Source organism: Chiloscyllium plagiosum, unplaced genomic scaffold (genome assembly GCF_037043375.1).
Source record: "Chiloscyllium plagiosum isolate Xiang-an unplaced genomic scaffold, Cpla_swu_hap1 HiC_scaffold_17, whole genome shotgun sequence".
Lineage (NCBI taxonomy): Eukaryota > Metazoa > Chordata > Chondrichthyes > Orectolobiformes > Hemiscylliidae > Chiloscyllium > Chiloscyllium plagiosum.
The window spans coordinates 2,127,723-2,152,957 of NW_028270155.1; the positions used below are offsets into that span (position 1 = coordinate 2,127,723).

At 42.0% G+C, this 25,235-nt stretch overlaps 1 protein-coding gene across 9 annotated transcripts in view; it reads left to right on the plus strand.

Annotated features, from left to right (window-relative positions):
- The window catches only part of zc3h18 (zinc finger CCCH-type containing 18), a 248,786-nt gene extending 228,999 nt beyond the window's left edge, over positions 1 to 19,787 (plus strand). For 8 of the 9 annotated variants that reach the window (XM_087995663.1, XM_087995669.1, XM_087995668.1 and 5 more), the window contains 3 exons: positions 4,417 to 4,513; positions 5,616 to 5,721; positions 13,036 to 19,787. In XM_087995663.1, the coding sequence (XP_087851789.1) occupies positions 4,417 to 4,513; positions 5,616 to 5,721; positions 13,036 to 13,261 (429 nt within the window). In that variant the 3' untranslated portion in view covers positions 13,262 to 19,787. Of the gene's footprint in view, positions 1 to 4,416; positions 4,514 to 5,615; positions 5,722 to 13,035 lie in introns of those variants that run through there. The other variant, XR_015759908.1, reaches the window with a different exon arrangement.
- Positions 19,788 to 25,235: the final 5,448 nt, after the last annotated feature.

The following is a 25,235-nucleotide window of genomic DNA, read 5'->3' on the forward strand; positions in this document are numbered from 1 at the left end:
GCTGAGAATATTAGGCTGAATCCAAAGAGATTCTTTCAAGTATATTAAAGAAAAAAGAATACTAGAAAGTGAATAGGACCCCTCGAGGCCCAAAGTGGACATGTACGTGTATACGCGCAGGAGATAGGCGAGGTCCTCAATGAATCTTTCTTCTGTGTTTACCATGGAGAAAGACCTGAAGACTTGGGAACTTGGGGAGTTAGTGGTGATATCTTGGGCATAGTCCATATCACAGTAGAGGAGACTTTGGAGGTATTAGAATGTACGATGGTGGATAAACCTCCTGGTCCTGACCAGATATACCCAAGAACACTGCAAGAAGCCAGAGAAGAAATTGCAGGGGCCCTGGCTGACAGTTTTGCATCATCGTTAGCCACAGGTGAGGTTCTGGAAGACTGGAGAGTAGGGAATGTTGTGCCCTTGTACAAAAAGGATTGCAAAGAAAAGCCTGGGAACTATAAACCAGTAAGCCTAACATCTGTGGTAGGTAGGTTACTTGAGAAGATTCTGAGAGATAAGATGTCCATGCATTTGGAAAGATAGGACTTGATAAGAGTAGTCAGCATGGCTTTGTAAGTGGGAGGTCATGCCTCACAATTTTGTTCGTGTTCTTTGATGAAGTGACCAGGAAGGTTGATGAGCGCAGGGCAATAGACATAGTCTAATTGGATTTCTGTCAGGTATTTGATAAAGTTCCACATGTCAGCTGCTCTGGAAGGTTAGATTGCATGGAATCCAGGGGGAGCAGGCAAGTTGAATACTCAGTTGGCTTGATGGTAGGAAGCAGAGGGTAATAGCAGAGGGATGCTTGTTGGACTGGGAGGCCTGTGACCAGTGGAGTTCCACAGGGGTCGGTGCCGGGCCCATTGCTGTTTGTTATCTATATCAATGATTTGGATGAGAACGTACAAGACAAAATTAGTAACTTTGCAGATGACACTAAAATAGATGGTATCGTGATCAGTGAGAAAGGTTATCAGAAATTGCAGCAGAACCTTGACCAGCTGGGGAAGTGGGGTGAGAAATGGTAAATGGAGTTTAATATAGACAATTGTGAGGGGCATTTTGGAAAGCCAAATCAAGGTAGGAGTTTCATGGTGAATCGTAAGCCCTTAAAGGAGTGTAGTAGAACAGAGAGACCTTGGAGTTCAGGTGCACGGTTCTCTGAATCACAGGTAGACAGGGCAATGAAGAAGGATTTTTTGGCACACTGGCCCTCATCAGTCAGGGCATTGAGTATAGAAGTTGAGAAGTTATATTCCACTGTACAGGATGTTGGTGAGGCCACACTTGGAGTATTGTGTTCAGTTTTGGTCACCTTGTTATAGGAAGGGTGTTTTTAAACTGGAAAGAGTGCAGAAGAAATTTACAAGAATGTGCCAGGACTCAAAGGTCTGAGTTAGAGGAGAGGTTGGCGAAACTAGTTTTTTTTCTTTGTGGCATCATTCTCATTGTTCTCATTGGAGAGAAGAAGGCTAAGAGGGGATTTAATAGGGACATACAAGATGATCAGAGGATTAGATAAGGTAGACAGTGTGAGTCTTTTTCCTAGGATGATGATGTCAGCTTGTATGGGGGAGCATGGAATGCCTGACTGTCAATGTAGTTAACTCAACCACATTTGGGGCATTTAAACAGTCCTTGGATAAGCACATGGATAATGATGGGATAGTGTAGGGTGATGGGCTAAGACTCGTTCACAGGTCGGTGCAACATCGAAGGCTGAAGGGCCTGGTTTGCGCTGTATTGTTCTATGGTCTATAGGAGACTGAGGAGGATCTTAAAGAAGTGTATAAGATCCAGAGAGACATAGATAGAGTGAATGCATTCAGTCTTTATCCCAGGGTTGGGGAATTGAGGACTAGAGGTCATCAATTTAAGGTTAGAGAGGAAAGAATAAAAGGGAAACTGGGGCATCTTCTTTATACAGAGGGTGATACGCATAAGGAATGAGCTGGCAGTGGAAGTGGTTGAGGCAGGTACATTAACAACATTTAAAAGGCATTTGGACAAATAAATGGATAGGAAAGGATTCGAAGGATATGGGCCAAGTGCAGGGAAACAGGGTTAGCGTGGATGGACATTATTGGTTGGCATGGACCAATTGGGCCAAAGGACCTGTCTCTGTGCTTTGCAACTCGATGAATCTCACAGTCGTAAAACACAATTTGCCATTTACAAATCTAGTCTGACTCTGCCCAATCAACAAGGTATCTACTTATCCATCTTTTATGACGGATGTATACCTAAAAGATTGTAGTTTTTAGTTTTCTCTCTCACACCTTCAATAGTATGGAGTGACATTTGTTACATTCTAATCCACAGAAATCATTCCAGAATATTGAGAATTTTGGAAGATAATCATTAATGCATCAACTATCTTTATAGCTACAGCCTTCAACAGTAGGATGTAGAATGTTATACCCTGGAGTTTTAGCATCTTGCAGTTCTTTTTCATTTTTCCAATACAATCATCTTACTATTGCTAATTTCTTTCCATTTCTCATTCTCTCTATCCATTTGGATTTGTACTTAAAGTCATAGAGTTTTACAGCATGGAAACAGACCCTTCGGTCCAACTCCTCCACGCCGACCAGATATCCTAACCTAACCTAGCTCCATTTGCCAGCACTTGGCCCATATCCTTCTTAACCCTTCCTACACACATACCCATCCAGATGCCTTTTAAATGTTGCAATTGTACTAACCTCCACCACTTCCTCTGGCAGCTCATTCCATACATGTAGCACCCTTCTGGGAGATTTTTTCCTCAGTGAAAACTGCCACAAAATGATCATTTCACTTCTCCATCATTTCTCTACTCCTAATTTAAAAATTCTTATTCCTATAATGAACCTACATTCATTTTAGCCAAACATTTTCTTTTCGTATAACCGTGGAAGCTATTAGATAGAAACATAGAAAATAAGGGTCAACCATTTTATCATATTTTGACCACCCATCCAAAAGATTCTTTTCCAACAATATTATTAATTAGCCCTCCTTCATTACATAATACTAAATATAAAATAGCATGTCCTCCAGTCAGCTCCTCAGACTGTTCTAGGTAACCACCTCTAACAAACTCCAGAAAATCACTCTCCGCAGGTTTAGTGCTCATTTGGTTTGCCCAGTGTATATGCAGATTGAAGTCACCTGTGGTAACTGTTTGCCCATGCTACTACAAGTTTTTCTTAACTCCTGATTAATATGCCCCACACCAGCGCTTTTGTGGTTTATAAATAACTCCAACCAATATTTGCTGTAGCTTAGCATTTTAGTTCAACCCAAACAGATTTTGCACATTCTTCTTCTGATCTGAGATCCTTCCTTATATACTTGTCCCATCCGTTCTTACCAGCAAATCTGCATCTCCTTTTTTTTTGCTTATCCTTCATAAACATAGAGTATTCAGTCCTGGTCACCATGGAGCCATGTTTCTGTCATGGCTATTGCATTGTACTCATGTATCTCTATTTGGACCTTGGAAATTTCTCCATGGTTGTGAATGTTACATGCATTCAGGTGTAGTGCCCTTTAACTTTATCTATTTAACATTGTTCCACTTTCAAAGCATGCTCAATCCTTTGCTTCTCCCATCTTCTTGTCTCCCTAGCATCTTCTCAACTTCCTGTAATCAACTTTACTTCCAATTTGGGTTACCCCACAGGTTATAAATGCCTGATAGGATAGTTTAAAAACAACCCAACAGCATGAGCAAAGATATCATGTCCAGATTTACAAGTCCCACCTGCCCAGAACTGGTCATTAAGTTCTCAAACATCTGATGCTGTCCTTCTAGATCAGTTCTCCAATCTCTTATCCAACTGATCAGTCCTCCTGCTCCTCGGATGCTGCCTGACCTGCTGTGCTTTTCCAGCACCACGCTAATCTAGCCTCATGTTTTTATGCTCACCGATATTAGCATTGGGAGTAATCCTGACATTATCGCTCTTGAGATTTTTTTTTTTAATTTACTTCCTAATTCCTTGAAAACTGTCTTCAAGACCTCATCCCACTTCCAACCTATGTTGTCAGTGCCAGTGTGGTCTCAGACTCTCTGGCTGATCTCCCTACACCAGATGGATGTCTTGCAGTCACTGCTCATTTTTTACTCTGACACTGGGGAGGCAACACATAACCTAAAGTCACATTTACTGCCACTGAAATGTCCCACTGATCCCCTGACCACTGAATCCTCTATAACTATTGCTGTTAAGATCCTCTTCCCCGTCCAGTGGAATTGCCCATGGTGCCATGGGTCTAGCCCTGGCTACACTCCCCTGTGGAATCATTACTGTCACCAGTTTCTGTGATGAAATACTGATTAGCAAACATAGTTGATTGAGGAGACTCTTGATCTTGATCAATAAATGTACCATTGAGATTTTGACACTGACTGTCTTTCTATTTCAGCCTGCTGATAAAGGCACCAGAAAACGGTATGAACCTTCTGATAAGGAAAGGCCATCCTCTCCACCATCCAAACGGGTCACAGTTTCTCCAGAAAGAGGTTGGTAATTTCACATGAACCACAGGCTAGATTTTCCTGTAACATTTTTCAGCAGAGAGTTGAAGTACAGAGGCAGGTACATGCAATGGGAACAAAATGAAAAGCACTAGAGAATCTTAAGAACAAAGATTGATCGTTTGGCCCATTCTGCTTATAGCTAGTGTCCTATATGATCTTTGTTGAGACCTTAATCTTGAACATTGGGATAGAGAACCACAGTTGCAGTTGTCCATAATGGCAGTATTGTGGACAATAAAATGGCAAGCATAAAATTACAAATATTACATCACTTAAATGTTCAAAACTCTAAAATATGAAGTTCCATAAAAATGTTTAAAAGACGAGGTGCAGGTCACTCAGCCCTCCAGCCTGCTTTACCATTCAGTAAGATTGTAGCTGATCTAAGTATGGTACAGCTCCACTTTTCTGCCCTCATTAACAATGGACTTGCAGATCAAAATCTTTGTGACTTACTACAGGGAGTAGGCCATTCATCTATAAATTGCAGGTTTATAATGGAAGGTGGTAGAAACTGGAGTTAAGGCCTGTTCCTTAGGATCTTGTGGATGGTTGACAGGAACATTGGGTTTTAGATCCTATTTCTTATGTGCTACACTGCTTAGGAGAGATACCATTGCAAAGATTTTAAAGTTAAAAATCTCACAACACCAGCTTATAGTCCAACGGGTTTATTTGGAAGTACTGCTCCTTCAGGTGATTGCATGAAAGAGCAGCGCTCCGAAAGCAAGTGCTGCCAAATAAACCTGTTGGGCTACATACTGGTGTTATGTGATTTTTAACTTTGTACACCCCAGTCCAATACCAGCACCTTCAAATAAAGATCTTAAAGACACTGGTTTAGCCACATCTGATGATTTCTCAAACAATAGTTCTATATTTTACTGTGATATTGCTGTTTGTTTTTTGGAGCTAGTGTGCAGTGTTGCTGTCTGTTTTTCTTGGTTGCTATGTGATGTACCAAGTGTTTTTTTGTGTCTATGTCAAATGTTGCTCTGTATAGCTACAGTGGAATGGTGCTCTGTGCATAAATGTGTGGTCTTGCTCTGACCTAGTCTCAAGTTCCAGATTGTCTTGTTTTCAGGGCATCGTGATCGGAAGGCATTTGGAAGGCCACCGTCACCAAAAGGTGATCGTCAGAGTAGCCGAGCTCCAGCAATGGTTAGGTCATCTCCTGCCCAAGCAGAGCGGTAAGTAGATGCACAAGTGACATCATCAGTGGGTTAACTTGAGGATGATTTCACAAAGTATTTTCCATAATCTCTGGATGCAGGTGAAGGAGATGCAAGTGCTTCTGATTAGGTCAGGTGAACAATGTGAGAAAACACTTGCCAGTGAAGGGTTTCATTTCTAGCCCACATTAATTGGTTTGACATATTTGAACTCTCTTGAAAGTAATGAGTCAGTTTAGAAATGACACAGTAGTAGTCTGTAAGTATGCTGTATGTGATAATGTGCTCAGTTACTGTATTGCACCATATCACAGCACTTTATTGCATTGATGGATCTGAATTATTCCTGCCTTAACCAAGTTTTAATGTGTGTGATGAGTCCGAGCCATAGATTTATTTCTCCGTCATTTTCGCCCTTATTTTGTGGACATTCTTAGTGAATCAGGTGCTGTAGTCTCCAGCCTCTGCCAGTGCTGCTGCAGAGTGAACCTTGCAGTGAGTGAGGAGGCTAGGCAGTTTGGTACCACCATCATTTCCCATTTTCTTTTTTCTGCTCTCTCTCCCCAGTGCACATCCTCAAGAAAAGGTCTCTGCCTTTTTGTAACCTCCTCCCTGCTTAGACTTCATAGGGATTGGTAACCAGTTGTTTCCTACCAGCTATTATTTTGGCGACCACTTTCGAGTGTCACAATCTTGCTAATATTCGAAGAAAATGTGATTTCATGTCCATTTTGCAAGATGGAGTTTATCACAGTCAGTGCAACATTTGGGTGTAGTTCCTCAGTAAATCTCAAGAGTGCTTGTCTTTGACACACAACATTCTAAAATCATTGTGTTACTTTACAAGTAACCAATCTAGTAAGTGAATACAGAGATGAAGAATGAATCAGAATTGACATGAGTAAGGAGACAGACAGCAGAGGTTTGGATAATATTCAGTTTACATAGGAGAGAATAACGATTAAGACAGAAACTCATTGGTAGTCAAGAGTGCTAACAAGGATGAGGGTTATAGCAGAAGCTGAAATGATGCAGGGTCTGAGTCAGGCCATGTTACAGAGGAGGAATAGGCAATCTTAGTGATGGTAGAGATATGTGGCCAGGAGCTGATTTCGAGATCAAGCTTGACACCATGTTGTGAACAACCTTGGATAGTTGGCAGGCAGAGAAATAAAGTAGATTAGAGGGGTGCTGGAAAAGCACTCTCAGCTACCTTCTCCCCAGCCCCACACCCCTCCCATTTATCTGTCTACCCCAGAGGCTCCCTGCCTCATTCCTGATAAAGGGCTTTTTCCTGAAACGTCGATTTTCCTGCTCCTCGGATGCTACCTGACCTGCTGTGCTTTTCCAGCACCACTCTAATCTAGACTCTGATCTCCAGCATCTGCAGTCCTCACTTTTGCCGAGAGAAATAAAGTAGGTAACTAGGGGGTGGCAATGACATAGTGGTGTTTTGCTCGACTAGTAACTCAGAGACCCAGGTAATGTTCAAAGCAGATGTTGGGATTTGTATTCACAAATCTGGAAATATAAATCCAATGATGACCATAAAGCCATTATTGAATGTCATAAAAACCCATCTGGTCCACTTATGTCCTTCAGAGAAATAATTGCCGTCCTTACCTGGTCAGGCCTACATCTGACTCCAGATTTACAGTGATGTAGTGACTCTTAACTACCCTCTGAAAAGACCAAGTCATTCAGTTGTAACAGTTTATTCAAAAGTTTCAAACCAGACAAAGCCCTTGACATTGACCAAGACACCGAAAACAACAACTAAAAATTCAGCCCTGTCGACTGCGAAGTACCCTGCTAATATTTGGGTGCTGGTGTCAAAATTAGGAGAGTTGTCTCGCAGATAAACAACAGCCTCACATTGTTATATTCTATATCATAGAATATTGCAAGTTATATTTCTAGGTTTCAAACAGGACTAGACAGGGTAAATGCAGAAAGGGCTTTCCTGTTGACCAGGGAGTCCAGAACCAGATGTCACAGTTAAGAATACAGGACAAGTCATTTGTGTGATTACCATCAAGCCACCGAGTCAATTCCTGATGAAGGGTTTTTGCCCGAAACGTCGATTTTCCTGCTCCTCGGATGCTGCCTAACCTGCTGTGCTTTTCCAGCACCACTCTAATCTAAACCCAGGGAGTCAAACCGAGTTTAATTAAAAAAGCAGGAAGACATCCCAAAAGCAACAGCCTTCAGCTGTTTCTTTTTATTGGGTGGAGTGAATTAAACTGGCTGAAAACTGGAATCACTTGTAACACCAGGCATATTTAAATTGTGGTGCCAACCTGGTGAATACATGACTGTTTGCATACCAAACAGCATAACTGGAAGTGATATCAATTTTCAAAATCCAGTAACTCCCTCCCTGATAGCATTATTGCTCTACCTATAACAGCTGGCCTGCAAGAAAGTAGCTCACCATTCCCTTCTCAAAGCAGCATCCACATCCAATGAGTGAATGTAAGAAAAAAACTACAATACTGGCATAGAAAAGTACAGCACAGAACAGGCCCTTAGGCCCACGATGTTGTGCCGAGACTTAATCCTAATGTAACATATAGTAACTTAACCTATGCACCCCTCAACTCACTGCTGTCCATGTGCATGTCCAGCAGTCGCTTAAATGTCCCCAATGACTTCGCTTCCACCACCTCAGCTGGCAACGCATTCAATGCATTCACAACTCTCTGCGTATAGAACCTACCTCTGATGTCTCCTTTATACCTTCCTCCTAATATCTTCAAACTATGACTTCTCGTACCAGTCAATCCTGCCCTGGGGAAAAGTCTCTGGCTATTGACTCTATCTATTCCTCTCATTATTTTAAAAATCATACAACACCAGGTTATAGTCCAACAGGTTTAATTGGAAGCACACTAGCTTTCGGAGCATCGCTCCTTCATCAGGTGGTAGTGGAGGGCTCAATCCTAACTACCACCTGATGAAGGAGCGACGCTCCAAACGCTAGTGTGCTTCCAATTAAACCTGTTGGACTATAACATGGTGTTATGTGATTTTTAACTTTGTATACCGCAGTCCAACACCGGCATCTCCAAATCATCTCATTATTTTGTACACCTCGATCAGGTCACACCTCTGCCTCCTTCTCTCCAGAGAGAAAAGTCTGAGATTATTCAACCTTTCTTCATAAGGCAAGCCCTCCAGTCCAGGCAACATCCTGGTCAACCTTCTTTGCACCCTCTCCAAAGCTTTTGTATCTTTCCTATAGTAGGGAGACCAAAACTGGACACAGTATTCCAAGTGTGGTCTCACCAGGGACTTGTAGAGCTGCAGCAAAACCTTGCGGCTCTTAAACTCGATACCCCTGTTAATGAAAGCCAAAACACCATATGCTTTCTTAACAACCCTATTCACTTGGGTGGCAACTTTGAGGGATCTATATACTTGCACACCCAGATCCCTCTGTTCCTCCACACTGCCAAGAATCCTGTCTTTAATCCTATATTCAGCATTCGAGTTCGACCTTCCAAAATACATCACTTCGCATTTATCCAGGTTGAACTCCATCTGCCATTTCTCAGCCCAGCTCTGCATCCTGTCTATGTCGCGCTGCAGCCTGCAGTAGCCCTCTATACTATCGACGACACCTCCAACTTTTGTGTCATCTGCAAATTTACTAACCCACCCCTCAACCTCCTCATCCAGGTCATTTATAAAAATTACAAAGAGCAGAGGTCCAAGAACAGAACACTGCATCACCCCACTCAACACTGACCTCCAGGCAGAATAATTTCCATCTACAACTAGTCTCTGCCTTCTGTCAGCCAGCCAATTCTGAATCCAGATAGCCAAATCTCCCTGTATCCCATACCTCCTGACTTTATGAATGAGCCTACCATGGGGAACTCTAACAAATGCCTTGCTGAAGTCCATATACACCACATCCACTGCTCAACCGTCGTTGACCTGTCTTGACACCACCTCAAAGAACTCCATAAGATTTGTGAGGCATGACCTGCCCCTCACAAAGCCATGCTGACTGCCTATAATCACACTACACTTTAACAAATAGTCATAAATCCTATTCCTCAGAATTCTTTCCACAACTTTGCTGACCACAGACGTGAGACTGACTAGTCTGTAATTGGCCGGGATTTCCCTATTAGCCTTTTTGAAAAGTGGAACAACACTCGCCTCGTTCCAATCTTCCGATACGACTCTCGTGGAGATATATCCTCGCCAGTTGCTTAGCAACCTCCTTTCTCGCTTCCCGGAGCAGCCTAGGATAAATCTGGTCTGCCCCGGGGGACTTATCAATCTTAATGTTTTCCAAAATTTCTAGCACATCAACTTCATCAACCATGATCTGGTCAAGACTGTTTCCCAGCTCCTCTAAGTTTTCATTTACAACAAGTTCTCTTTCCTTGGTGAAAACCGAAGCAAAAATACTCATTTAGGGCTTCCCCTATCTACTAAGACTCCACGCACAAGTTCCCTCTGCTATCCCTAATCAGCCCTACCTTCTCCCTGATCGTTCTCTTATTCCTCACGTATGAGTAAAACACCTTTGGGTTCTCCTTAATCCTTCTTGCCAAGCCTTTTTCGTGCCCCCTCCTGGCTCTCCTCAGTCTATGTCTGAGCTCCTTTCTAGCAAGCCTGTAATCCTCTAAAGCTGTGCTAGATCCTTGCTTCCTCCATCTTACATAAGCTGCCTTCTTCCTTTTGACGAGAAGCTCCTCTGTTCTCGTCATCCAAAGTTCCTTAATCTTACCCCTTCTTACCTGTCTCAGAGGAACAAAATTGTACATCACTCGCAACAACTGCTCCTTAAATAGTCTCCTGATAATGTGGAAAATTGCCTAAGCATGTGTTATGCAAGTTTGTCACTTTCAACCCAGTCAATTGCTGCACTTATTCAGCAATAACATGCTCTGTGATGCCCAAGTGGGTTCCACCAGGGCTACTCAGCTCCTGACCTCATCTACAGCCTCAGTTCAAACGTGGACAAAGGAGCTGAATTCCAGAGGGAAGGTTAGAGTCATAGCCCTTCCACAGGGTCGCATTGTGAGCCCAACTACCCTCAACTGCTTCGTCGATTACCTTCCCTTTATCGTAATGTCAGAAACTGGGGATGTTCACTCCTGATTGCAAGATATTCAGTACCATTGAGATTCCTCAGATACTGAAGCAGCCCATATCCAAAAACAACAAATCCTAGACAGTATCCAGGCAATGACATCTCCAATACTCTCCTCGAGTATCTTAATCCCTCATCCCGCATTACCATCACTTTAATCCCTCACTAACAACATTCTGCGGTTTACTATTGATCAGAAATTGAACTGCACCAGCCATATAAATACAGTGGCTATCAAAGGCTAGAAATTCTGCATCAAATAACTCAGCCCATGACTTCCTAAAGCCAGTCCATCATCTACAAAGCACAAATCAGGAAAATGATGGAATGCTCGCTACTTGTCTGGATGAGTGCATCTCCAACAACACTCAAGAAGCTTGACACGATCCAGAACAAAGTTACCCGCCTGATTGGTACCACAGCCACAAGTGTTCACCGCCTCCACCACAGATGTTTGGTAGCAGCAGTGTGTACTATCTACAAGATGCACTGCAGAAATTCACCAAGTTGTCTTCTACAGCCCCTTCCAAACCCATGACCATTGCCAGCTAGAAGGGCAAGGGCAGCATTTGCATGGTATTGCCACTACCCACATGTTCTCCTTCAGACCATTCACCATTCTGCCTTAGAAATATATCACTGTTTTCTCAGAGTCTCTGGGTGGACATGTTGGAATTCCCTTCCTAATAGCACCGTGAGTCTATCTGCAACAGAAGAACTGCAGCGGTTCAAGAAGACAACTCACCACCATCATCTTTTCCTCGGATGGTGATTGCTAGCACGAGGGGACATAGCTTTAAATTGAGGGGTGATAGGTATAGGACAGATGTCAGAGGTAGTTTCTTTACTCAGAGTAGTAGGGGCATGGAATGCACTGCCTGCAACAGGAGTAGACTCACCGACGTTAAGGGCATTTAAATGGTCATTGGATAAACATATGGACGAAAATGGAATTGTCGAGGTTAGATGGGCTCCAGATTGGTTTCACAGGTCAGCGCAACATCGAGGGCTGAAGAGCCTGTACTGTGCTGCAATGTTCTATGCTCTCAAGGGCAACTGGTGATGGGCAATAAATTCAGGCCAGCCAGTGAAGCCCACATCCCCTATTGAATGTTTAAAAATTAAGGAACGGACGTGTGGTGGTACTAAAAACAACGTATTTAGTTTTTGCATTTGGAGGAACCTTGAGCTCATTCATGACTGAATATTAATTAAGCCGTCTGATCATTTTTTCAAGAACAGGGAGTCAAAGGAGGTGATTCTGAGCTCTAGCTGTGTATGGCTGGGTGTCGTCACTATACCTATGAAAACTAAAATTGTTTTATTAGATGATGTTGCTAAGGGGAAGCATGTAGGTAAGGTGATAATGCAAGACTAGGAAGAGAAGCTGTTGCAAGTCATTTTCTGGCTAAAGAATGCAATCAGGTGAGAGAAGTGTTGTGAGGTTATTGTTTCAGAGACTTCTGACAAGTTGTGAAGGGTGAGGATGAGTGATTCATCTTTATCAGAGATACATGATGGGCCGTTTTTGGCTTTGAACAGTTTTGGCACTTTGCCAGGGACAGAAACCTGACTGGAGAAATTCAGACATAAAGCTGCAGAAAATTGGGTGCAAATTTAGGAACTAATAACACATTCAAGAAGTTTGGAAAGAAAAGTGAGTTTAGAGATGGGATGGAATTTGCAAGGACAGTGAAGTCGGGTTGATTTTTTTGAGAATGGCAGATTGTAAATGTCTAGAATTATACAACATGGAAACAGACTCTTTGTGTCCAACTCATCCGCAGTGATGTTTAAAGGAGAGGGAGACAGCATGTGAAGGGAGAAGGAACCATTAACATTATCAGCAGACATATAGAGGTCAGGTTTGATGGTTCTGCAGCCTGTAGTTTAGTGGGAAAAAGTTCAATTAGTAGAATGAGTCTCATGGACAGGTTGAGCTTGAAAGGGGGATGAGGGGAGCTGGGGCAGAGCTTAGCGAAAGATGAGAGTTTGAGCTGGGGCAGGGGAAGCATTAGAGGGCCCTGGCCCAGTGGGACAGAGGAAAGGAAGAGAGGAAGCTCACAGCCAATGGTGTTAAACCTCGTGACAAAGTCATGATCGTCCATGTGCTTATTGTTGGAGGTGTTGGAGGGACAACAGAGGGGAAAGGATTTGAGGTTGCTGCAGGAGAAATCTGGCTGTGTGAATATAAACCATTTTTTTCCTTCCCCTTTTAGAAAACGGCCACCGTCCCCCCAATCAAAGGTCTCAAGCAAAGTGACAAGTGTGTCTTCAAGTTCCAGCAAGTCACATGACACAACAGCTTCTACCACTGCTACATCCTCTGCAAAGTCGAGCAAATCCAGCACATTATCACGCAGGGAGGAGCTACTGAAACAACTGAAAGCTGTAGAGGATGCCATTGCCCGCAAACGAGCAAAGATTCCTGGCAAGGTCCAGTAGCTGTGAACCAATCAACGTGGGACCGCAGTCTGTTGATTAGAGACAGCTGTCAGTATTTTCAATGATTAAATCTGCGATTTTTTCAGGAAGTAGCCATGTTGAGGGGCTCCTTGGGTACCTCACTGCCATCCTCTGAACCTCCTGACAACCCAGCTGGTGATGGCTGCAATTTAACTCCAGATCTGTCGTCATTTTTTTTTTAAAAATGGAGAGACCGCTGCAGACTGTGAACTCTTACGTAATTAACACAAACTGATGCTGCAGTGGTAATCGGTTGAAACCTACAGTCAATGACTGGACATGGACATGTGAAATCTGACCCTCAAGAAAGCCACACCTTTTACACAGCTTTAGAAATTCTTAGTGTGTGTGTGTGTGTGTGTGTGTGTGTGTGTGTGTGTGTTGTCTGAAGGAACTCCCAAATATACATAATGTGTTACCAGAGAGCAGGTGAATGTGCTGTCAAACGCTGCTTTCTTGTTCTCCCTTCATTTTTTGGGTAAACTTGTTCTTCTGGCTTCCCAAATAAATATTCTTTCTTTTAGTTTACACTTTTCAGATTTTTAATCTTGTGTGCACACCTTATGGTTGTGTTGGATGTGTAGGTTGAAGACCGAAAACTCTGAAAAGATCATTCTGTTAACACATAGCTGAGTTATTGCAGTAAAACTGGTTTTTATATATATGCTGATAACATCTGCAGAAGCTGCAAGTTCAGTAATTGCATTGAATGGGCAGATAAATGTTCAGGATTGACTTTTTTTTACATGACTTTAATAAAGGATTTACTAGTTGTAAAGATTCAGAACCGTTTTAATTAGTAACCTAGCCTTAAGTTAATGGAAGTGAGTCTGCGTCAATATTTGCACTTGGAGAGACCCTGTCCACAGGTCAGTCAGCTCCCTCACTGTTCTTGGGTTTCACGTGTCACATTTAGGAGATGTGAGATGAAAAGTTGCCTCAACCTTCAGCATCAAACTTTGCTGACCCTCAGCTTGTATCTGTCTAAGTTATAACCCTCAGGCATGGTTCACACGAACATTCTGAGACTGAATCACAGCATTGTTACAGCATATGAAGAGGCCATTTGGCTCATCGTATCTGTGCTGGCTCTCTGAGCATCTTACGTACTGCCATCCTCCTGCCTTCTCATAATTCTGCGCATTCTTCCCTTTCAGAGAACCATCAATTCCTTTATGAAAATCTGGAATGAGCCTGCCTCCTGCACAATCTAAAGCAACACAATTCGAACCCTCATCTTTGATAAAGCTTTTCCTCTCATCACGTTTTTTCTTATTTTGTAAATTACTTTAAATCTGCACCCTCTTGTCATCAATCGTTTCACTTTTGGAATTTTTTTTTACAAACTGTCTCTTGCCTGCCCTGTCCACATTCCCTGCCTCTTCCCTGTGACTGGCTTGGGACGCAGTAAAGCTCTTCACACTGTTCACGTGCAGGAAGTGTCATCTCTCGTCCACCCTATAGCTGAAACTGAAGCTTCTTGCCTTGTAAAGTTGCCTGATCCCTAACCTGAGGGATATTATACACGCATTTAAGATTTTCTCATCTGCGTATTTACAAACCTCACTTCCCGTCAATGTTTATTTCTGATGATGATAAATGGCTTCAGGCAAGCCTTAACCTATAATTATAATTAACAGATTGAATAAACATACTGCAGACTCAGGCTTTTTTCTTGGTTTAAAAATTGCACATCATCCATTTTTGTTTTCTCATCTGGGAAAATGTAAGTTTCTCGTAATATTCTGAAGTCTTGAGTGTAATACTGCAGAAAATAATGTACATTCATAGAATTCTTGGAGTAGACTGCACATGCTGGTCCTTGGTAACTTTAGGGGCAGATTGCTTTTGGTCACCAGAAGAGCAAACCAAAATAATTTGAAACCAAGTTTTAAGGACTGTTTAAACCAAATCAGTTGGGAGTGTGGCAGATAATCAAGCTGCCTAACACATCTTTAATTATACAATGCAAGCATTGTCTTTCAGCTCAGTTCTTGAACTTTCAGATAAATCCTTCTGCAGCCAGAGAAACTGCTTTGTATTTTCTTATCCGCGTAAAATCAAAATGGTCAGCATTCAATTTGGAACCAGGTGCCAATGAACTAAGACACCTTCCCACTGGATTTGACAAACCAGCCTGATAGAAACAGATCCTAGTAATGTAACAAGTTCATCTCTCAGGGCCAAGCTTCATTGAGCAGCTTGGAGCAGTGCCCAATCTAACATCCTTCGCTCAGGGTGACCCTGAGTGGCTGCTGAGTGGAAATCACAGAATTGGAATCCCAGCTGAAGAACTGAAGTGGCGTAATTAAAGTCTGAGACACTGTAGCTGCAATCCTTGTCCTGTTAAATTGTGCACATGTACAATATATTTCTGCATTTTGTTCTTATTTATATGTAGTAGGTCTTTAAATCTTTTATGTTGAAGCTTGGATCAGTGTCTCTCTTAGGGGCTCTAAGTAACAGTTTAGGATACATTAAATGCAATGTATGTACTCTGGGATTTCATTGGTGCAGGAGTTTCTCTTGCTGATCATGCTATCATTAACTCAAATCAGGAGAATATTTGAATACACTTTCCAAAACCTCTGCCTGGCGGCTGTGCAGGATATGGTCAAATGAATAAAGGTGGGACTGTTGACAAGATTGCCCAGTGTTGCGTCACTTGCTGACAGGTTCCATAGCAACCGGGCAATGTTCGATGCAATGTTTTTTTTCTAAACTGGAATGTTGCCTTTTGCCTGGTGAGTTTTTCTAAAAATTCTTGTCAGTCAACCAATTAGATCTGAAGGGATGATGGTGGGAGCTGCAGACTGAATCAGTCTGTGCCCTGCAGTGCTAAACCTGAGAGGCATCAGTGGGAGAGCAAATGCACTGTTCCAGTATAAGCTCCAGCAAACTGCTACAATGGGTTTGCTGGTTGTCGACAATGGTTTACGATTATTTGCACCTCTGTTCCTCCAGGCATTTTCTACTGCTGGAATTCCAGGGACATCAGGTGACTTAGAATTCCTTTGCCGGGATGTTTATTGAGTGTTAGCCAGGGCAGTGGTGCTCGGAGACTATTTAAATCTAGTGACAAATCCTCATTCAACATTTACTGTTGATCAAGGCTTCTTGAGCTCAGTGGATCAGAGGCTGAAATTAAATATACAGAACATACCAGCATTAAACTGCACCTTGATCCATAGAGAGCAGCTGCCAATGCATTTTGCACCATAGAGCCATCTGGAATGTATCTCTGGTCTTCATTGGTTATCTGTGTTTCATCCCTGATTAACGGAGCTGGATAGAGGCAGTATTGTACTGCAGATTGAGTGTCATATTCTAATTTTTGTGGACTTTTCCCCTATCTCTCTTCCCCCCGCGCCCCCCCCCCCCCCCGGTCGTTCTTTTATTAGTATTTTTATAAGTCTGGCCTTTTTCATAATGATTATCCGAAATCAGGACTCTGCTTTTGATTAAAGGTATCTTGCAAAGGAAGGCACAGGATCAGTTAAGAACCATAAGAAATAGGAGTGGAAGTAAGGACTTCCAGTAGAATGGTTACTAGGATGGGGCTCCTATACACTACCCTCTAACTCTCCCCCATTATCTCTATCTATTGCCCATCGAGTCCACTCCGCCATTTAATCAGGACTGATGGGCATTTCAACGCCACTTATCTGCATTCTCCCCGTATCTCTTAATTCCTTGCGAGATTAAGAATTTATCAATCTCTGCTTTAAAGACATTTAACGTTGCGACATCCACTGCGCTCCATGGCAATGAATTCCAGAGGCCCACCACTCTGGCTGAAGAAAAGTTTGGAAATTCTTTGCCTGTAATTCAACACAAAGATTTGATAGAACTGAATAGTACATTTGTTACCTATGTTTTGAAAGTGACCAGTGTGGGAGATTGTACTGTGGCCGTATTTGGGGTTGCATTGATGGTTGTCTAATGTGCGATTAATAACATGGCTTATACAGATATTGGGATCCAGCACAAGCTCCAAACCCTACATGCTCAAGTTGTGTCTTATTTGAGTGAGGCTCCCTTAGATTATGTTCTGTAGTGGGTCAAATCAACTAAATTAACTAGGTTAATGAGAAACACTAACTCAAGTTGAGAAAGAAAATTGATTTATCAGAAATGAATGTTAATAGAAGTTTCTGGATGCTGCTTCATCGGTTTGCTTCATTTATACTCCTTTATACACTGGGCACCATCTTTAATTTACTGATATATTTTCTTTATTGCTGTTTGTGGGCAGTATCTTACTCCCTTAAGCAACTGAGTCATGAGGCAAACTCAAGTTCTGTAACTGTGCAGTTCTTACAGCTCTAAGTACAGTATCCAGCACCAAGGTATTTGTAAATAATTGTTCCCTAACATATTGTTAACTAACATGAGTCATCACATGATACAAGATTGCTGAAATCCCATGGATCCCAGCCCTATTAGTAGGTTCTACTATTCCCGCCTTCCATCAGTGGATCCATAAGGAGCTGGCCTCTGTCTGACTGTTCAGTCACACCCAAGACTAATTGCCTTCCTCACCCAATCTCCACGTGCGGACTTCCAGTAGAATGGTTACTGGATAGTTCCAGGGTGAGGATCCTGTACACTACCCTCCAACCCCATTGTCTTTATCTATCTGTATTCCTCCAACACCCCCCCACTGCTGCCACTGTTTCTTTTTCCCTTCTGTGTCTCTGACCCCCTTCTCCCCCATAAATGTTTGACCGATTCTCATGTATCTCTCATCCTCCAGGGATCAGCAAACCTCCCCAGCGAGTGAATGTGTGTCTTTACTAAATTGGCTTTTAAAAAACTTCTTAAATTGTGATTTCACGATGAATTTAAGTATGCACATTGCGGTGACTATTTGAAGAGAAAGGCCCAGTAAATTCCTCAGTCTGATGCAGTTAAATACTGTGAAGCATTCATTGAGTTAAAGTCTGTGTGTATAGTCGCTGTGTTTTCCAGTGTCTGTGAATGTCGTAGTGTCCATACGTGCAACCTGCAATATTTGGTATTGTCCCTGGGGACAACCTGCAAATTTCTTTGGTTCCTGTACGTTCTGCTTTAACATACGATCTCTGATGTTCATCAGTCCTTGTGGACTTTCAGCACTCCTGGGCAACCTTGCAGTATCCATTTTAATCAGAATCAGAGAAAGGAGTACCAGATGTGGCTGAGATCAGATTGACTGCTGGAAATACAGCAATTCTGTTAGGTAAGGTAGCTCCATTCCAGGTTTTAACCTCCGTTTTATCTCTACTGGAGCTGGTGGACTATTTAAAGCAATTGGTGTTTTTCTAAATATGTGTGAATGGTGATTTATCAGTGGATTGCTGATGGTGCGATTTGTTATGGTGGGAGCTAACAGGCTGAATGTTACTATCTAATTGGCTAACTGGAGGTAACTTGCTGAAACATTGCATCAGGCCCTGGGGAAGCTGAGCTGGACAGAGCATTGTAGCTGAGAACAAAGTCCAGCTTTTTCTTCTTGCGTCAGTGAAGAATTGCAAATATTACAGCACAATGAATGTCTTGGAGTTTAAAAGCCCTGAGTATTTCAGTTATTGTAGTAAAAGGTAAAACAAAGCTCCCAATATGCTTGACACAAAAGCTGAATACTGTGAATAGTGGGAAATCCGAAATAAAAACAGAAAAGGCTGGAAATACAGTTTTGATAAAAGTTTTTTTTCTCTCAACCTAGTTGCCATTTTCTTGTTTTTGACTTTTTAAAAATCTATTTATTATTTACACCCTCCTCAGACCTTCCAAATACACCAGCTGCCCTTTCTTAATTCTACTTGATGGAGGGAATGAAGAAGAGTGGTCTGTAGGGACTGGTGCTCGAGTTTTGTATGCACCCAATCTCCTCAGCTGTTTGAAAATCTGAGTGTACTGTGCAGAGATCCTTGCATTACTTTGTCTTTTATTGCAGGGCCAGAGAATTCCAGCAATTTCATGATAGATCACACTGTGACAGAGATCACAATGGCAGAGTCTAAATGGGTAACCACAGTGTGAAGTTTCCAAAGGTATCCAAGGTGAAGCAGAAAGTGTTAATTTCAAAAGATGTTTCCTAGTTACTCAGGATAGTCTTTCCTGCATCCAAAAACCACTGTCAGAGCTTTACCCAAAGCCTGCTGAACATTTTCTGAGCTCCTCCCCATATGTCTGTGTGAGGTAAATGTTCTGTTTGGGTTAAATCCCAGAGGAATGAGCAGTGCACAGACTGATTTTACTGGGAGTCCGTGGAATTCCAAATAAAAATGCTGTTTTGCTTGGAGATTCTGCCAATTAAACTGGTTTGTACAGAACCACATGGAAGGCAGCCATGATTAATATTTCTCTGTTAGTTGCATTGATGCTCATTGTTTCTTTCAATGAAGAGTTTTGTATTAATTGTAGTGATTGTATAAAATCTAACCTTTTTGTATTTTCTGCTCCCTGTAATGGATGTTCCAAACCCCAATCCCATAAAATAAACTCTGTATCTCTTGTCTTACCCGGGTGTATTTTTATTCAATCCGGAATGAGCTGCCAGAGGAAGTGGTGGAGGCTGGTACAATTGCAACATTTAAAAGGCATTTGGATGGGTATATGAATAGGAAGGGTTTGGAGGGATATGGGCCGGGTACTGGCAGGTGGAACTAGTTAGGGTTGAGATATTTAGTCGGCATTGACGGGTTCGACCGAAAGGTCTGTTTCTGTGCTGTACGTCTCTATGAATCTATGAAACTCCACCTTGTGACTTGATGTGAATGGAATATTTTCATTCGTGTGTAACCCTGTGTTTCTGAAGCAGGGAAACTCCCATTTTATGCTGTAAGTATGATGTTATTTCAAAAAGAATTGACTCAGATTGTATTGCTGATTCTGGCAAACTGCCAATGTTTGAACGAGGGACAGGTTATGCAACAAACCAGTAATAAATGGATGAGTACCCATTGTTATTGCACTTCCTATACAACTGTCAGTGGCTTCATGAGACTCAAGTGAGAATAACAGCACCTTGCTCAGAACAGTAGGATGGACTGTGACAATTTGGGAAATTTGTAGCTGAAGGATGGAAGAAACAGCATGGAAGCTTTGTTTTTAGTTAGCAATACAGCCACATGCTTATTGGTACACATTGAATTAGATGGAAAATAGTTGTGCAAGCCTTTCTCAATCCCAGTTACCTGTCTTCTTTCCGTCCCACCTACTCACTTCTCTGTATCTCTCAATCCCACTTTGCTTGAGAAGTTGAAAGACGAAGATTGAACTATGATGTTAATGTTAATTCCTGAGGAAGTAGAGAGCATTATTTGCAACTCAGTTAGCCAATGGAATATTGTATTATCCAATAAGGAAAAACAAACAAGGTTTATGTTTTATGAAGGTTAATTTTTCAAAACTAATGACTAGATGCATCAAATTTCACCTTCTGATGCTGCTGCCCAAAATATAGGAAATATCAGTACAAATGTAATCTCTCTAGGAGTAAATGATAAAAAAGGAAAGTGTGACCTAGCATAAAATACTTCTGTGCTGTTAAAACTAATCATTGTTCACACATTCCCCTCCATTTGCATGATTCCCTTCCCTCAACTGAGACCTGAGATCAGGGAGTTAGGGGAATATCTAAGGAAAGGTTTAATAAACTGATCCTGTATCAATTGAAATTTAGAAGAAGATTCTGAGTGGATGCTGAACGAATATTTTCACCTTTTTGTGAGAAAGTAGAGTTAGTGGATATAGTGTTACTTGTGATCTTATTCAAGGGCTGTTTAGCCACCTCCTAATTCTTATGCTCAAATATTTGCTCGTTCCAACAAGCAGCATCTCCCCTTGATATTGAAAACAGCTGCAGTTAACACTGTAGAAACAATCTGCCTTATTTGAAGTTAACTGCTTTTTTTCAAATAAATCTTCAGTTTTATCTGAATATTTAATTCTCTTTGCATAATAACTATCTCTTTTCATCCCTCATCAATTTTAGAATCCGCATTGGGAGATAATTCAGGATTAAAATTCTAATTCAGGTGTTTGCATCAACACTCCCAGGGTCAGGTCCAGCTTAAGGTCAGACACAAAATAAAACTCATTCTACACTATCCCCCTTGAAACATTCCCAGGACAGGGTTAGATACTGAGTAAAGTTTTCTCTACACTGTCCTCATGAAATACTCCCAGACAGGGTCAGCACAGGGTTAGATAAAAATAAAACTTCCTTTACATTCTCCCTATCAGCAACATGTTGCCAGCTGGATCTTGTACACAACCTGTGTTGCCAAGCAATTTTCAACAGCGTAAATATGACTTACAATCAGTATCAGGTAACTTGCTTTAAAAAAAAGTGCAGCAATCCCAAATGCAATCCATTTTTAAATTAGAGAGAAATACAAAGCTTGTCTACACTATCCTGCAGCACAGTGAAACATTTTGGATGGCATTGAAATAAACTCAAAAAAGACCCAGATAATAATCCTGGTACCAGATGATTTAATTCCCAGTGTTCCTATCCTGACTGAGAATGCAGCTGGACTGGTTTTATTGCTGCTTTCGTTTTGATTTTTACTGTGTTGTTGTGTTCAACAGGACAGAGCAGCTTTACTGTCATTTTTATTGATTCAAATTTATTTTACTGACTAAATATCTGACCCTGGAAAATTTACCACTGTGCTTCTGTCTCCAAATCAAGAATTCCGTTAACATATTGCCATTTATCCACTGATGCATCTCACTTTACTTTTTCGGTGAATAATTACTATCTGCAAGCTCGAGGCAAGGTTAAGATTCTCTAAACATCTGCTAGTCCTTTCATAGAACATAAAACATTACAGCGCAGTACAGGCCCTTCAGCCCTCAATGGTTTCACAGGTCAGCGCAACAATCTGAAGCCCACCTACCCTACATTGTTCCATTCTTGTCCATATGCCTATCCAATGACCATTTAAATGCCCTTAAGATTGGCAAGCCTCCTATTGTTGCAGGCAGTGCATTCCACGCTCCTACTACTCTCTGAGTAAAGAAACTACCCCTGACACCTGTCATATATCTATCACCCCTCAATTTAAAGCAACGTCCCCTCAAGCTAGCCATCACCATCTGAGGTAATCTTTGTGATCCAATCAATATAACCGCCAGGCCTGAAACAAACGAAGTGTTTATTCTCAGGTCAAGTTCTCTAGCATCTGGTATGAGTTCATTTATCAACCTTATGTACAGTTTGGCCTCCATTGTAAGAACTGTTCAACTTGGGACTAGACAATACCTACTAAATCCCCTTTCAGGGGTGGAAGTGACACATCATCATCTTTCTGATTACAACATGGTCATAACAGAGACAGGCTCTAGATGTATCTCAGACTTCTATATTGTAGAGTTTAGAGATCTACAAGGCATGTTTTTGTATTCACTCTCCTGACACCTCATCGTAACTGGCCTCAATTTCATAGTTTCTTCATGCACCTCCTTTCTGCCAGGAGGGAACTTCAGATCTATCCCCGTTTTAGATTAGATTACTTACATTGTGGAAATAGGCCCTTCGACCCAATAAGTCCACACCGACCCTCTGAAGAGCAACCCACCCAGACCCATTCCCCTACATTTACCCCTTCACCTCACACTATGGGCAATTTAGCACGGGCAATTTAGCACAGCCAATTCACCTAACCTGCGCATCTTTGGACTGTGGGAGGAAACCCATGCAGACACAGGGAGAATGTGCAAACTCCACACAGTCAGTCGCCTGAGGCGGGAATTGAACCCAGGTCTCTGGCGCTGTGAGGCAGCAGTACTAACCACTGTGCCACCCTTTAAGGTTTTTTTAGATTGGATTCCCTCCAGTGTGGAAACAGGCCCTTCGGCCCAACCAGCCCTCCGAAGAGTAACCCACCCAGACCCATTTCCCTCTGACAAACGCCCCTAACACTATGGGCAATTTAGCATAGCTAATTCACCTGGCCTGCATATCTTTGGATGGTGGGAGGAAACCGGAGCACCCGGAGGAAACCCACACAAACACGGGGAGAACGTGCAAACTCCACACAGACAGTCACCAGAGGCTGGAATCGAACCTGGGACCCTTGTACTATGAGGCAGCAGTGTTAACCACTGAGCCACCACTGCAATGTTTCAAATTTAAATTATTTCTATTGTTCCAGTTCTATGTAGGGCCATACAGCACTTAAAGGCCACCATTCCCTTGTGCCTCTGACGGAGCTGCCAATTAATTGCACCCTTTGGAACAGAATTGGGCTTTCTCAATTCCACAGCTGATCCAATGTAATGATCAGAAACAAGATCTGCAACCTATGCTGGGATTACCTTATAAGGAGATACTGGAGAGGCTGGGCCTGTATTTCCTAAAGTTTAAAAGATAAGAGACAATTCATTGAAACTGTCCAGATTCTTAAGAGGAGAGACAGAGCAGATAGTGATATGACGCAGATAGAACAGATAATACCAGCAAATAAAAAACCAAGGTCATTAGCACTGAGATGAGGAAAAGCATCTGTACGCAGAGAATCTCTAAATCTGTAACCCAGAGGACAGCGGTGGCTCAGTTATTTAATACATTCAAGACTGACATTGATTTATAGATACTAAAGATATCAAGGAATAATGCACTGTGGTAAAAGATCAGCTGTGGGGCGGAACAAAGGGACTGAATGACCAAGCCCTAATTTCTTGTGTTCCATATGAAAAGGTGGTGGTGAGCTATCTTAAACCACTGCAGGACATTTGGTGCTTGTTTGAAAGTTTCAAACCCTTGACCACTTCCATCTGGAAAGACAAGGGTAGTAGATACATGGGAACACCATCCATAAGAAATAGGAACAGGAGTAGGCCCCCACAGCTCCCTGTGGGAAGGAGTTCCAAAGACTCTCAGCCCTCTAGGAGAAGAAATTCCTCAACATAATCTTAAATTTGCATCCCCTTTATTCTGAGACTATGGCCTCTGGTCCTGGATTGTCCTGTAAAGGAAAACATTCAAACAGCACTAACCCTATCATACCCTTTAAGAATCACCTTTCATTCTTCTTAACCCCAGGGTGAGTAGAATCCCAACCTGTTTAACCTTTTCTCATAAAACAGTCCATCCATCCAAGAATCATTCTTGTGAACCTTCTGTGAACAGCTTTCAATGAAACTGCTTCCAAAATAAAACCCACAAGAATTACCAATGCTGGAAATCAGAAACAAAAATGGAAATTTCTGAAAAAGCTCAGCAGGTCTGGCAGCAGAATTGTTCTGAGGAAAGGTCACTGGACCCAAATGTTATCCTTAATTTCTATCCATCGATGCTCCCACACCTTCTGAGCTTTTCCAGCATTTCAGTTTTTGATTCCATGAGCCTTCCTGATGACCTGCTGCCTGTGTGCTAGCTTTCTGTCTTTTGTGCACAAGTCCTCCATGTCCCTTTGTGTTGCAGCTTTCTGCAGTTTTTCTTGATTTAGATAATATTCTGTTCTTTTGTTCTCTCTTTCAAAATGAGCACTTCACATTTTCCACCTTATTCTTGGTGTGCCAAGTTAATTGCACTTATTTAACCTATCACTATCTCTCTGTAAACTGTTTGTATCCCTCTCACAACTGCCTTTCCACCTGTTTTTGTGTCATCAGTGAATTTGCCTCCAGGACATTCACTTGTTTCCTCCACGTCATTAATATTTATTATAAGTAGTTGTGGTCTCAATAGTTATTGATCCCTGTGGAACCCCATTGGTCATGGGTCACCAATCTGAAGAAGAATCCCTTATCCCCACTCACTCTTTCCTGCCCATGAGCCAATTCTCTATCCATTCCAATAAACCACCCCCAACATTACGATAACTTTCTGAAGTATCTTCTTGAACACCTTCTGGAAGTCTAAATGCAACTCATCTACTGGTTCTGTCCTCATTCAATCTAGTTGAGGCTTCCTTGAAAAACTCTAAAAAATTAGTCAGACATGATTTACCTTTCA